This window comes from Megalops cyprinoides, chromosome 1 (assembly GCF_013368585.1).
Source record: "Megalops cyprinoides isolate fMegCyp1 chromosome 1, fMegCyp1.pri, whole genome shotgun sequence".
Classification (NCBI taxonomy): domain Eukaryota; kingdom Metazoa; phylum Chordata; class Actinopteri; order Elopiformes; family Megalopidae; genus Megalops; species Megalops cyprinoides.
Genome location: NC_050583.1, coordinates 43376116 through 43391190, shown reverse-complemented (window position 1 = coordinate 43391190; position 15075 = coordinate 43376116). Strand labels below are relative to the sequence as shown.

The following is a 15075-nucleotide window of genomic DNA, read 5'->3' as shown; positions in this document are numbered from 1 at the left end:
ATCTACATGGTATGTGGATGGGATAACATTACATAATAATTACGACCCTAGTGCATCTATGTTGGATATTACTCTACCAATGCTGCTCATGTCATAAATTGACACTCGTGGATTTCAATCTTGCCTGATGTAACCTTGTTCATTTAATGACCTGTCATCCGGATCAAGCAGGGCAAATCGCCGAACTCGGATACGTCAGCTTAATTAGTGCAATTTTACTTTACTTTTGTTAGTCGCTGTAAATTCACATTAAAATCTACACACTTGTTTACAAGGCTTGTTATGATTTTTGTTTTAATGGCGTCTCCAGTCGCATAACAGCAGCAAGGTAAATGTAAGTTTATAGAGCATCGTTCATTGGCACCAGCCAGGGAGTTGAAAATTACCGCACTCTGTTTGGAGTATGCTAATTTCTGATTGTCCTTCCGGTACAAAATGGCGGCGACCTTGTGCGGCAAACTTTTGCTAAGACAAGGTAAGGCATTCATAATATTTATCTGCACTAAAAGAGCAATTGACCATGACTTAAACACTGACAACACAACTTACGTAAATCCGTGTGGTATGCATATCGTTATGTAGCCATCTTGTTTAGCTAACGTTATATACTGACATATAGATAAATAGAGCCAGCTAGGGATAGCCACAAGAAGGCTATGAAATTTGGTAATATGCTGCTAGCTAGGTGCTAGTTCTGAAATTCCGAGTTTGACTGGAATCATGCAGTTAAATAATTACTGAAAAGATCAAGCCATGTGTGTACCTATTGTATGTCGACAGAGAAAGGTCTGCAGTAAGTGAAATGACGGGTGAAGTAGTGTACATGAGACCAAGGCGTTCAAATTCTGACGTCGGTGCGTTCCGTCTGTCGGAACCAGACTGTCCCGGTTAGTTGTGTCATCAGAGCAGAGCTCTCAATCGGTATCATTAGAATGTATCAGGTTTTAATTGCTATTTAGCCATAAATCGATGAATTCATAGTTAATTGAATTTAGAGACGCCCTTTAAAACGCGGCCACATGAAAGGTGCTTGACTGGCCTTTGACAAGTTCTGCTGTGGAGCATCTGACTCATTCTTCCACATCCTGTTCTGTCCAGGTGATAGGCTGTGGGATGCTGGAAAGGAGGTTAGCAAGTCCTTTCCAAAGAAGTCATATTCAGCATGGTAGAAGTTTAGCCTGTTGATCGTCAGGTAGATTGTCATGTTTCATATGCGAGAGTGAGCGGAAGAGGGAACACAACACCTTTTGTAGTCAGGTGTTGACTCTTTGAAAAGCGCACTGCGTGAAAAATTCTTGTAAGTGGTTAGTGTCAATTTCAGAATGGCACAGACATACTGGGGAATGCATGAGGGTGGTGACTGTTGGGAAGGCCTAGTTTACAGGTACTATTACAGAGTGGAAACTTGTCTCTGGGTTAAACGGAAACTAGACAAACTGTCTTTAGGGAGCAGTTCTCTCTTTTATGAAATGTTTTTGACACTGCTGTGTCTCTTGACATGTTTTGGCAAAACCTGCACGCCTGCCAGAACGCTGAGTTACCAGCCTCGGTGTCTGTTGTCTTGTCTGTGCCGCAGGCTGGCAGCCTGTGACGCAGAGTGTCCGCCATGGCTCCAAGGCGGTCACGCGTCACAGGAAACCCATGCACTTCCTAAAGCAGAAGCTGATGGCTGTCACCGAGTACGTTCCCCCCAAACCTCCAAAGGCTCCAAGGCGCCGTACCGACCTGAGCGTCAGACAGACCCAGGAAGTGAGTCCCCAACCGCTGCTTTCCTAGAGCGAAGTAAGAAGTCAGGGCTGGTGCACCACTGGTTTCTGCAGGCTATATGAGGTTGCATATTTAGGCTGATACTGCAACAGCACCGAAGGCTCCTGACTGGATCTCCTCAGTCTGGCCTCCTTGCTGCTTTAGCACTACGATGGAACCTGCTCTACAGAATCTTGAATAGCAGTGCAGCGGTGTTCTCCTGTGCTAGCATTCTTCACCTCCTTCATTAGTTTCCCTTTTGAGGACCTTGCCTAATTACAGTCTAATGGCAAGAAATCCCATCACTTAGTGGTTGTTGTTGTTGTTGACATTCAGGATTGTAATCATGTTGACACAGAAATGCAGAACTACACACATTACACACAAAGTAAGATTACTAATCACACTTATGTATAACACTTTTATATGTTAGTGGTGTATTTAGTGATGAATAATCATTGACAGCAGTTTCTGTCAGTAAACAGCAGCTTTTGATTTTTTTTTTTTTCTTTTGAGAGTTCTGATGCAGTTATTCAAACAATACCTTCCCAGACTGCACACACATCACACTTGAGGTGCTCTGGTCAATCAGTTGCATCACTACAAATGTCATATATGTGGTGTTTTAAGAAATACTGTTACTTTTCCCCCCTTCAGGACAGTGGGCTGGTGGTGCTCTGGAAGAAGCAGGTAAAGGCCACGTTCCAGGACTGTAAGATGATCGCTGTGGTTCAGAACAACTCCAGCACCACCGAAGACATGATACTTCTAAAGCACCGGCTCCACAGACATGGCATCACCATCAAATTCTTCCCCAACCAGGTGAGGCCCATGATGCTCTGGGGCACTGCCACAGAGAGAGCTGCTGGAGCTTCAGGGTCTTCAGGAAAGTGCAAAGGTCCTGCATACTTGCTTACTGTAGTGGCATAATCAGAAAGGTCAGAGGATCTCATGGAAATTACCAGAGATGTTTGAGAGGCAGTGATGAATACTGCTGATTTTATTTCCAGACTGATCTGAAGGCAGTTCATGATGACCAAAATCTAATTAGTTGAAGCCAAATATCATTAATTTTGATTAATTTACAGGGAACACTTCTTGATAAAAAGATAAAGTATAAAATTATTTGAATTGTAATAAAATTGACATTTTACATAACTAATGCACAAAGTGTTTCTAAGGAGAGGAAAGCCAGATATGAAATTAATATTGCATGTCCCTTTAATGTAATTACAGCACACTGGGGGAAGCAAACTGTTTTACAGTTGGAGTGTTTGTGTCAAATGCTAATTTATTTTAAAGATGTAAGTGTGCTTGTATAAGGTATATAGTGAACAAAGTTTTTAATAATCTATGCACATTGAATGGAGTAAATGCTGCAGTATGCATTAAAAAAAGCCAAGGACACAAGAACCTGCAAGTGTCTCGCATGGTGTTGCCTGCCTCTTTTAATGGAACCATTTAAAATATACATACTATATAATATTTTTAAAGTGGGAATCTAATGATCTAAATGCTTTTTATCATGTGAAACAGTTTCTTGATTATTTACTGAATTATGGAAGTATATAGTAGAAGTTCTTTTATAGCCAATTAGAGAAACATCTTGTGTTTTTTTTTTTTTTTTTTTTTTTTTTTTTTTTTGCCTTCAGGAATAATTTAGAATTTTGGAAAGACTAATATATGACAGGCAAAGTCTGCCTCCTGGACAATATCATTGAGCCAGAACTGAATATATCTGTTTGCATATTTACTTCTTCTTGCCTGTATAATACTTACTTTTTAAAAATGATATAAACATTATTGTCATGTGTATAAACACAGTATTGTCAAAATTCTGTAGGCTATCTTTAGTAATCTCCCTAATGCAAATTTATCACTGAAAGAGGAACATGTGCTTAAAGAAAAAGAGAGTTTGATAAACTATTATTTGGAATGTCAATTCTAAACATTATTTGAACAAATATATCACTGTATCGTAAATAATATAATTTATTAATTTAAGTTGTTTCAGTTAAATATGGTGGGATTTTTGTAATTCTAATGCACATTCTACAATTTGACTATTATCAGTTCAGCTTATGTTCCTTTTAATATATCTTGGCTGTGGTTCATTACCATTCAGCTGAAGTTGCCATATATTATTTTGTTTATTTGTTCAAATTTGATACTGTTTGTGACTGACTGGGGTGGGAATGCCACATAGGTCTGTGATCTTTGTGATCTGACCTGATCTGAAAGTTAACAACAGATGGCAGTAAAGTTCAGTGACATAACGGAGCATAGTTACTCATTTATATTAATCCTTGCGCATTATGTGTATATGCATGTTGTATTTAATGTCTAGACCAGAGGGTAGCCTAGTGTGGGTTTAAACTTAATCCGTGTACACTTCCCATTAAATTTGAATGAATACATGATTGTTAGAATCTGTGATAGATCCAGTGATATTACATATTGGCCTGGCAAACATATTTATCTTATGTAGAAAAACAGTGTAGGTTTCATTTTGTTCATTGTATTCATGCTTTATTCATCCTTATTTTTCTTAGTCTCTACTCAATCAAATAATCAATCAAATTTTATTTGTTTCAGTACATTTTTAAAATCAAGATCATCATAAAGTGCTGTACATGGCATAGTGCATTTTCCAGAGGGAATCAAAAAAGTTCCAGGCCAGCAGTGGGGGGGGACTGAAAAATTATTCCCTGACCCTGGGAAAAGGTTGTCAGGAGACTCCTGGAAAGTAGTAATGTTAAAGATAACGTCGGCATAATGCATAATAAGGCATCATTTTATCAGAACAGTTCCATTGCACAGCCAATGAGGTGGACATGAGAACGAAAGGTTGGCATCAGGCAGGTTATGACTGGGGTCCCTCCTTCTGAGAGCTGATGGTGCATCTGTTGTGTTTTATATGAAGCTGTTGTTGCTTGATTGTCTTTTGTAAAAACAGGCTATATATGTATAGCTAAGCATTGGAGAAATTAAGGTTAAGCACCAGAATGCATGTATGTTCTGCCTGAAGGTATAACGCATGTTTGTTGGCAGGTAATGAAGGCCTACCTGGCAGACTCCCAGTACAGTAACTTGGAGCCCCTGTTCATTGGCCCAACAGTTCTGTTTGTCAGTAAGGAACCTAAGGTGAAGGAGATGCTGCAGAGCCTGAGGAGTGCCCCCCAAATGGTGCTGCTTGGTAGGTGGGAAGGAGGGGACAGGGTGCCATATCCTGTTAAGTCATATAGATACAGATGTGCAAAATTGCAGGGCTATAATTTGACCAAAAAGCAGCAGCATTTTGGTATGAATGTTGACTAAATGTAGATGAAAATGATATTATTTTTACACAGCATTCTCCTTAACTGTAATTTGGGCTATGCTAAATTAACTGCACTATCTAGCACATCCCATTTGCATTCAGCTTGTACTCAACACTTGACATCATAGGTTACTTGCTTGCAATTCTTTAATTATGGAATGTTTTCTGATTCTGGGTTTCTGCGTTTAACAGCACAGATATCACTGTCTTGTCCCTAATATAATGTGGGATTTTCCCCAAAAATACATAATAATGCAACTTGTCATATGTGCGGTATTCTTGCATAAGTCGGTATTGATAATGCCTGTACTGTGTGGAAAGGATATGCTGTTGGCTAAAGGAATACTACAGGAAAGAGCGGATGTTCAGCAGTTGAGTTGTGTAGTTATTGCTGTAGGAAAACGCGTAGATAAGCATCAGTAATCCTGTTTTAAAAATAACTTCACAGAGGGGACTACTGGAAAAACCAGGATATCACATATGTTAATTTCAGGCAGCTTCTGTTTTTTTTTTTTTTCAGGTTTCACCCAAAGAGCTGAGATGTAACATGTGACTAACCCTCATTCTCTTTCACTTTACAGGTGCCTGCATTGAAAACACACTGTTGAGCCAGCAGGGAGTGGTGAATTACTCCAAACTGCCCTCTCTGCCCACAGTCCAGGGGCAGGTGGTAAGCAGACTGGCTCTGCAGACCTCCCAGACGGCTGCGATGCTGCAGCGCCACCCCGCCCACCTGTCTGCGCTCCTGCAGCAATATGTGAAGCAGAAGGAGGAAGAAGGGACCCCTGTGGACAGTAGCTCAAAAGCAGAGATGACCTCAGTATAGCACCAGCAAACCCCCTACCCACCCTCTTTTGGACTGCTGTTGAGTGGCTTTCCTGGGGCCAGTGGAAATGAACCAGGAGTTCTGTCTATTTCTTTGATGTTTGAACCTCACTCTGTGGGTCACTGGTTACTGCCTCTCAACAACTTGTACACCATAAGGACTACTGTGTCATTTACTGTGCAGGAATATTTGGTTTTCTGTTAATATTATTCCCTGTTAACCAGTAATATTATTCCTCTGAATCAGACAGTCCTTATTGTTGTTTTTGCCAGTCAAGTCATATTTAAGACCTGTCTTGTGCACATTAAAAGGAACAGCTGAGATTCCATACTCAGTCCTCCCTCACTGATGTTACCTCTGTCATTAAAATCCTTACCTAACCATATAGAAATATATGAAATACAGCATGATGCCATAATTAGCTTCCTGCACCTTAAAAGCAATAAATCGGGTGCTCCATCATGCTCAAGTCATGTTTGAGGGTATCATGGGGCACAATATGCCACCTGGATTCAGCGATTGTTGTATTCCATGAACTTGAGAGAAAATGCCAATGGTCTGTTGCATCAATGCATTCAGGACTGAATTGCCACAAAGACAAATGTATCGCCACCTCAGGACCGTAACAACATCCATATGGTGCCACCCACTGGTCAGTGATGCTGCCCTAAAAGAAGGTTATAAAGGACTAAACAAAACAAAAAAAAAAAATCAATTTTTACCAAGCCAGCTGGCTGCTTTCAATTATTCTGATTGTCATGGTGAAACCGTCAGGACTGTTGATCTCTAGAACCAAGGGAAGGCAAAGTTACTCTACATGGAATACATGCAAACACTTTTTGTGTGAAGTCATCGGTTTCATTGCTCACGAGAGAAAAACTTGTTAATCCTTTCTTTTCTGTTTACAGCTACACTAGCTGTTTTTGATGTGGTTTATGGTTACATGAAAGACAAGTAGTCAATATGTGAGATTATGGAAAATTTTGTATTGTTCCAGCCAAAAGAAACATTGGTTGTTTCAGAGATCCTGATTAGCGCTAATCTAGGATTATCTAGTGTTAATCTAGGTCAGTTAGTCTATGACCACTGCTATTCAGAGTGTGTTGAGGATGCCACTATTGTGGTGGAAGACTGAAGACTGCATAGTTATGTACTTACAGCAAAGCACTTGAAAAGCGGAACAATAATAAAACATGAATTTTTCTGTGGTAGTTGCACCCATGCTCTTTTAAACAACTACAAGTACGCACCTTCCCAATCAAGCACATCACACATGACTCCACACCGTCTCAGGAAGACAACATTATCAAGAACAATGACGTAACACCTGCACTCCCCTGTGCCTTCAGAATACATTTTAATGCAGTTTAATTTGATACACGACAGATAAACAGACACAAATATATACAGTCCTTAAAAAATAATTTTATTGCTACACCACATCGTGGTGGCCCTTTCAGAAGCAGGTGCGCAATTGAACCGAGCCATAAATTTAGACGCGCTCACTGTAGCTTGCTCCCCACGCCTTCAAACAGTCAGAGCATGTAATTCCAATAAGACACTAATAAGGATCAGACTGACCAAAGACGCCTGTCCTGAGAGCAACTGGTGGCTTTTCAGTGGGGAGTTCGAAAGATTTCACCGATACGGTACAGTGAGAGGAAGGGAATTACGTTTCAGGAGGTTTGGATGGACGAGGACATACCTCTTGGGTTTATGAATTGGGATACCCCAAAATTCGACGATTCTATGATGGCCCGGTCAAATCTGTCAAAGAAGGAGGAAGAATACCGGTTTGCCTGACGTTTCAGCTGAACTCAACCACACGCACACAGAAGACGATAGCTGGCTTCGGGTAAGAACACAGAAAACACCAGTATGCAGCACAGCATTATTTTATAACGTGTTATTCATTGCATTCACATCTTTACTGTAAATTGACGCGACTCGCTTATAATAAATTTAAATTAGCAAAATGTAATGCTGTAACCATACACTGACAAATATGTTCCCCTGTCCGATGAAATATTTTTTCTTTAACACAGGAACGGTAATTTAAAAAAAAAAAACTATTTTGCCAATCCTTCTACCTCTTCAACTGAACATTACATGTATTCCTTCTAGAGGTCCTATGTGATGCTATACTAAATTATCAGAGCCGTCAACGCTACCAGGAAGTGTTTTGTACCTGTTGATCGATTTTCAGGAACTGAAGGCGTGAAAAAGACAACCGTTGGAATTTATATTGATTTCAAGTTTTTTTCTGCCCTTTTAACTTAAAGCCTTCCATAGTCCTCCTTTGTGATTCAGAGACAGCGAGGACCACCACCTGAAATGTCTAATGTCATTTTATCTTTTAAGTCAGGTTGATTGTATGATTACATGCAGGGTATTTGTGAAGAGGCAGAGATGTGTGCCTTGCTATGAACTATTGTGGTGGAAAAAGCCTCTAAATGGGCTTTAATGAAGTACTTATTTAAGCCTTCATATTGCTCAATATGAAAAATTCTCTTCCTCTCTTCTTACTGATAAATGTGGTGCATACAACTCCTATACAGTACACATCAAGGGAAATACCACGTTTTGAGAACACCTCTGAGATGTCAGTGGTAGTCTTCTGACATGTCTACACTTGTTTTTGCTGTGAAACTGTTAGACCAGTTAAGTGAGTAGTGTACTGTACATGCATATTTTCTGTCTTTGCACAGCTGACAGATGAATGGAGAATAATTGTTGTCATCAGATTAAGCTGAACAGTTTGGACAAATTGTATAGATGACAAACATTTCATGTATGTTTACTCAGGTCTCATATGGTCAATAAACACTGGTGAAAATGATACAAACTGTGACGGTGGTACTGGTGAGAGGTGAAATCCTGAACTACCTTAATTGCACTCAATTACTATTTTAGTAATCTGCTAATGACATTCCAAACTGATATAATTCTATATCAAGCGTCAAGCTTGCTACTATAGCGACAAGACCACTGTGCTCTGTGCACTGTATTGTCTGAGGCTATCTAACAGTTTTTATGGAGAAATGTCAATCTTGAATCTTGAAACAGCACTTTTCAGAAATCTAAAATCTCAGTGTATTTAGCCAAGATGAACAAATCCTGTTTTGTTTCAGAAATGTTCACATGAAAAAGGGATGTGATGTATGTTGTAAGCCCCAAATGAACTTTTCAAAGAGATGGCTTCCAAATCTTTGTTGTCACAATGAGTTAAGCAAAATACCTTTGGACTGCACACTTTCATGTTACTGGGATACTTATGAAACTGCTGTGTCCAGGAGATGTGAGATGTAGTCAGTTTTTATTATAAGGTTATAATTCCATTTTGCTATATGGTGTTGTAAACATTCATCTGAAATTGGACATGAGTTTGAAATCACCTGCACATTCCTACAGATAACCTTGGAACTTGAAGGGCCACTGGAACAATATCATATCTAGCGATGTTAAACATCTCTTGCTACACACACCAAAGCTTCCTCCATCTCAGGAAGTGGGAAACTGAAGTCATAATCTCTCATTGGCAATGTGCCTTGCCCAATGAGTGGCAACATGCAACTCCTTCACATATCTGTGAGAGCATAGAAAGTCACCTGGTCACTTTTGGCCATCTTTGCAATATTGTTTTGTTGTTGTTGCAATATTGACCCTGTGCTGAAGTTTTCTTTTGCACTATGCATACCACCTAAAGTGTTACTGCAGTAGAACTGAAGATGGCAGCTTTGTTGTTTTCATGGTTTGAATAATAAATATCTCCACCGCTTTAGATGTTCTGTCAACCAGAGGGTTGTGGTATTAGTTCAAAATTGGGGTGATGTTGCTGCACTCTGCAATGTCCATCACATGAGTTTACTCCTGTAAAGATCCACATTTGTTTGACTGCGTGTTGTTTATTCAAATCTCCCTGACTGGAATGACAAGTTGTATAGTGTAATGTCCCTGTGTTGAAAACAACAAGGCCTAACTTGTTACCTACTACCCTTTACAAACTTTCTCCATCTTGGTTTTTACCAGTCTTGACTTACTTCACCTCGCACCTTATCAGTGAAACTGAAGATTAGATGGACTGGTGCCTGGTGCCAGAGAGAGAAATGTGGTGACTTAGGTCATTGTCTTTCCTGTGTAGCCCAAGCTGGTATGTCAGGGGGACACTGTTGTCTTTCTGACACACAAAGGTGCTCACAAAGCACTTTAGATTTTGGTGTCTGTGAACTCTTCTTCTAGTGTTTATTCACCACAACATACCTATTACGGCATTTGCGATTCTGTGTTAGCCAGTGGTGGGCTATGGTGTGCGGCAAAGTAAAAATATGTAGCTATTGAATTGTCAGAATGGATGATTAAGACAAGGTCATTTTGCAATGCACGCTGTGGTGGTTCTTAGTAATCTTTGCTTAAAAGACAAAACGTGTCTTCATTTTGAACGAGATAGCTACCTGATGACCCGTTGATCCCCTTATCTTGCTTCCGTAACAATCTTTCCTGGCTGAGGTCAAGCTACCTCTCTTCAGTCTTTATGTAACAACAACAGCAACAGAGCGATCCCCTTGGAGAGCTCAAAATCTGTGTTTTGGTAGAACCAGGCCAGAACAAATCAAATGTATTTTGAGAAAGCACCTCCTGACTTGAATATTTGCCATTCATTTCCAGATTGTTGCTTTTGCCCATTCTTTTTTTTCCAGTACTGCTGTGTTCTCTGCCTTGTGATCTCATTACCACACGCTCAAGGGCTATTTAAGTGACGGGTTGCTAAAAATGGGCCCCTCAAAGCCAATTACAGTGATGGGAATAATACTCCCGTTAATCTTCTCCAGGGATCTGAATCTTGTTGCTGTGACTGCTGTGCAGTGTTATCTGCTCTGTTAACTATTGGGTTTTCATAGTACCATTGCAAAATACAAGCCTGTCAGAGAAGTGTACCAATGTAAATTGTATGTAGTTAATACATTTGGTCAAAACTGGTGTATTAAGTCCTAAGTTCATTAAGATTTTTCACTTACTTAGTGAAAAATGACTTAGATTTATCACTTACTTATATTTCCTTGACACTTACACTTTGCAGATGCTATCCCAAATGTAAATAACACATTTTTTAATTTTCCTCCGTATGGCTCGCAGTTACTAAAGCAAATGCTTTGTGGTTTTTGCCATTTTTGGTTAATATGTAGTGTGTTTTTTTCTGCCACATAAATATTCATTTAATATTATTTGATACATCATCAATATACTCATTTCTTATTGCATATGATGGCATTATATGGCAAAATATTTTTGAGGTTGTTGTTGTGGTGACTGACAAAACGAGATGATATTACTCCAGGTAATAATGCACAGTTTATCGATATACAACATTTGCATACAGTTTACTACATGCACACAGTTTACTACGGCATACCCCAGATAAAGGTGGCTATTAACATCTGGTAATGTCTAGCTAGTAACCTTTGATGCCCAGCTCACTAGCTTATTAGCCAGCAACTGTGGTACAATTGGTCATTATATGTAGCTATATGCTTAGGTTTTCAGTCATAATAACTGTAATTTATAGCTGTCATTCTGCAGTCTGTATTGTTGCCAGTGAACGTGATCCCATCTAATTATGGAAGGTACATTTGTCCATACTTTTATGCTGTTGCTTATGTTTAATTTAAACTGTCTTGTAATGATATCATTTATTACATAATGGATTGGCACCACAATATTTATGGCCTTGCAGGCATCCTTAATTTTAGTTATATGCCTCAAAGAATTACAATTTCATATCAGAAATATCCAAGAATAATTGTGGGTGTGTTACAGATGCAGAAAAGGTTATACATCTGTTTGGCCAATCTGTCAGTGTTGAAGACTTTAGTTTGTTACTATCTTAAGAATAAGATACTTAGGGCATAATTCACACTGTCCTGTCTTTACGCAGATATGTATGCTTTATCCGACATCATGTTACAAATTCACAGGAAGAAATGTGGAATCAGCATTATTACCTAATAAAATATTTCATGCACTTCTCTTGGTATTCCTTGGTCCCTAATGACCTGGACCATGGCATGGCTAAGCACAAAAAGGGCAATACTGTTAGGTGAGAGGTGACTTATTTTCTATGAGCAGGTCTATACTACACTCTGTCTTGAAAATATAATCTATTTATACGTTAAAATAGCTGGCTTCTTTCACATTATTTTAGAAAAGATCTGTGTTATTAAAACAGGAATTAAATCGTTATGAATGTGAACGTTTAAAAAATCATAGCAAAGGAACAAATAGACAGGCGCACAGAATGTGGAAGCATGCATACAGGTATGTATATCCGCATACATGTAGGCCTGCTCATATGTGTACATGGTATTATTGCCACATGTATTGCTTTTTGCATGTACTCAAAATATGTATGGGTCACATTTTGTGCTAGACCAGAGGCAAAATCAGGCTTTATAGCATCTATAACTGCTCTGATATAGTTTGTTGAAGTGAGTGATTCAGCAATAATACTGCTAATTTAATCACCTGATGTTGCCCACATGTTGCCCACACTTGGCTTTTTATGGCCAAAATATTTTATTTTCTTAATTACAAAGACTGGCAAGGCAGACAATGGACAACAAAAGCATTGGTTCACCTGCTGACTTACTGCGTGCTCAACATCAACTCATTTACGTTATCTTAACAAATATAAAGCATTTTATGTGTTTAAATGTGTAAATATGCAGCAGCAGCTCTGTTTTCATTTGGCATTTAGTTTTAGTTCAGAATCAACCAAGTTCCCGGCAGTTACAGACAGTATCTTAAATGCAAATTAAATTTAATTTCACTCTCAACCTGGCAAAGGGAAATATTTTGCACTGAATGACTTCATTGCATTCCTACAGCACTCTCCATTGAGGCAATAAAAACAGTTATTGTTTGTTAAAATTCTGCTACTAGTGGAACTATCTTGCCGTAGACAGTCACTGTATGGTACTGACTAAACTGTTGCGTCTTAACCTGTCTCAAATCAATCAGAGCATTTGCAGAGCACAAGTAAAATGGGCTTGTACACAATTTTTGGAATGTTTGGTCTACATTTATTTTGCATAGAGATTTGCAAAACTATCTTCTGCAAGGGAATGGAGGGCCACAGTTAAGTTGGTGCCTTCCCACAACCACAAGTTATTTCCAAGGCGAAGATCCAGTACGAGCCAGCTGAGAGCTGGGTGGAGGGTGGTACTGAGAACAAGCTTGATCTATGACTGTACTTCTGTTAGGTGACTGGATCAGGATGAACCTGCTCTTGACTGCTTTTTGTCTGTGCTGTACTCTGTGTACATCACCACCTCTCTCTTTCTCTCTCTCTCTCTCTCTCTCTCTCTCACACACACACACACACACACACACAGTATCATTACAAAATAGGCAGAGGCATTTAGAAATAGAAAACCTATGTGCTATGTGATTTAAGAACATACCAGAGCATTATGCCCACTCCACCCATATAGTCTGCCAGAAATGATTCTATGAATCTTTCTTCACTTTCTTCTGTTTGTGTAAAATGTTTAAATTTTTATTTAAATCAATGATGGTAAAGTTTTAAAAACATCAGGCCAGTTTTAGAATGATGCTCATGGCGTCAAAAAACTTTTGCCTTCTGTGATTTGTTGTTATTCACAATTCACTGTTCCCTGTCCATGTGCATTCAATACAAAATTCAAATCACCAGATAGAAATCATCACTAAGTGGAACACAGTACTGTTTTAGTGGAATGTTATGCACTGAGATGTATTGCAGGTGGTGCCAGTGTCTTGTTGTCTGAGATGAGTCATTGGAAAACATTAGACGAAAACTCTTGTTTTTGTTTCCTTGATAGAGATTTATCTTTGTTACCTCAGTTTTTCCTGTTACCAATTTCCCAATTCATTTTTTAGCTGTTTGAAAAAATGTAACATTAAGCAGTAGGTGGAGCTGTCTAGGTACTGCATTCTTTCAAGCACCTTATGAGAAATCAAAATACATGTGTGACATATGTTTGAAGTGGCAGCCTTCAAGCTTGAGGTGTGAAGAAGGTGTGTCCTACTTTGAGATGTAACCCTGTTCCAACATTCCTTCCAATTGCTGACTTTGTTTATGAGCAAAGTTTTACAGAAGACAAATCAAAAAGAGCATGGAACAGGTGTCTGAGGATGGCTGTATCAACAGGTATTGTTTCTTGAGGTAGCTACAGCTTTAAGGCCTAACTTTGGTGTGCTTTGGATTATCCTTTATTCTACAAATGGGTTTATGGTCAGCGTTCAGCGTGGCTTTTAAGATGCTAATGTTAGGGTCCAACATTTGTACAGGATGGCCCTGTTACTAAGGGGGGTGATTGGATCAGTGCAAAGAAATGTTTGAACCTTCTGTAAAAAAATTATGAGCTGAGTTTTGTTATGGCTTGCACAGTATATCTATTTCAAGAATATGTAATGAAAGCCAATGTTTTTAAAAACAATATTGTGTGGTGCTCCCAAGTGGCTCAGATAGTAAAGGTGTTTGTTTCAAGCACCTGTAGCCTGGGTTCAAAACTCCTGTGTTATTTGTTGACAGTGACCTGGAGCCCACACTGGCAGAATGCGTTGGCTTTGCCTCCTGGTGGACTGTGGCACAAAATGTCATATCTTAAAAAACATAATAAAAAATATGTAGACATATTTAGTAGGATATAAGGAGACAACTGGTCAGACCTGGTGATTAGAACATTAGATTAGAACGGCTATGGTGAATGACAAAACAACAACAAACTTTTTATATAAATCTGAAGTGAGCTATGTACTATGCACATTAGTCAATGGGTCTTTTCTTTGTTGAAGGGTAATATGCACGTTGTGAATCATGGGGAGTGGTTCTGGGTGTAGAAAGGCTGCATGGCTATGAAAAAGTCAATACAGTTGGAAATGGCAGACTTTTTTGTGATTAGGTGTGTCAGGAGGTATACTGAATACAGTGATGCTATGTTACCTGAAAATGACAATAGTAAGGTAAAGATGTGATTACTTCTTAGTGAAAACACTTTAAACCAAGAATTAACTTGACATGATACATGTCAGACATGGCCTTTATTACTGTGCTGCTAACTCCAGATACTGTAGGTGTGTTAAGACATTTGTTTTGTGTAAGATTAAGCTCATTTTGCATTTTTCTTCCAGTTTGTTATGATAATAA

General features: G+C 39.0%; 1 protein-coding gene across 1 annotated transcript; it reads left to right on the top strand.

The window, feature by feature from the left end:
* Nucleotides 1-163: 163 nt before the first annotated feature.
* On the top strand, nucleotides 164-6765 carry mrpl10 (mitochondrial ribosomal protein L10). The gene is made up of 5 exons (XM_036537742.1): nucleotides 164-475; nucleotides 1577-1749; nucleotides 2404-2568; nucleotides 4798-4942; nucleotides 5647-6765. Exons 1-5 carry the CDS (start codon nucleotides 436-438, stop codon nucleotides 5889-5891), a joined length of 768 nt encoding a protein of 255 aa, XP_036393635.1. The 5' UTR covers nucleotides 164-435; the 3' UTR covers nucleotides 5892-6765.
* Nucleotides 6766-15075: the final 8310 nt, after the last annotated feature.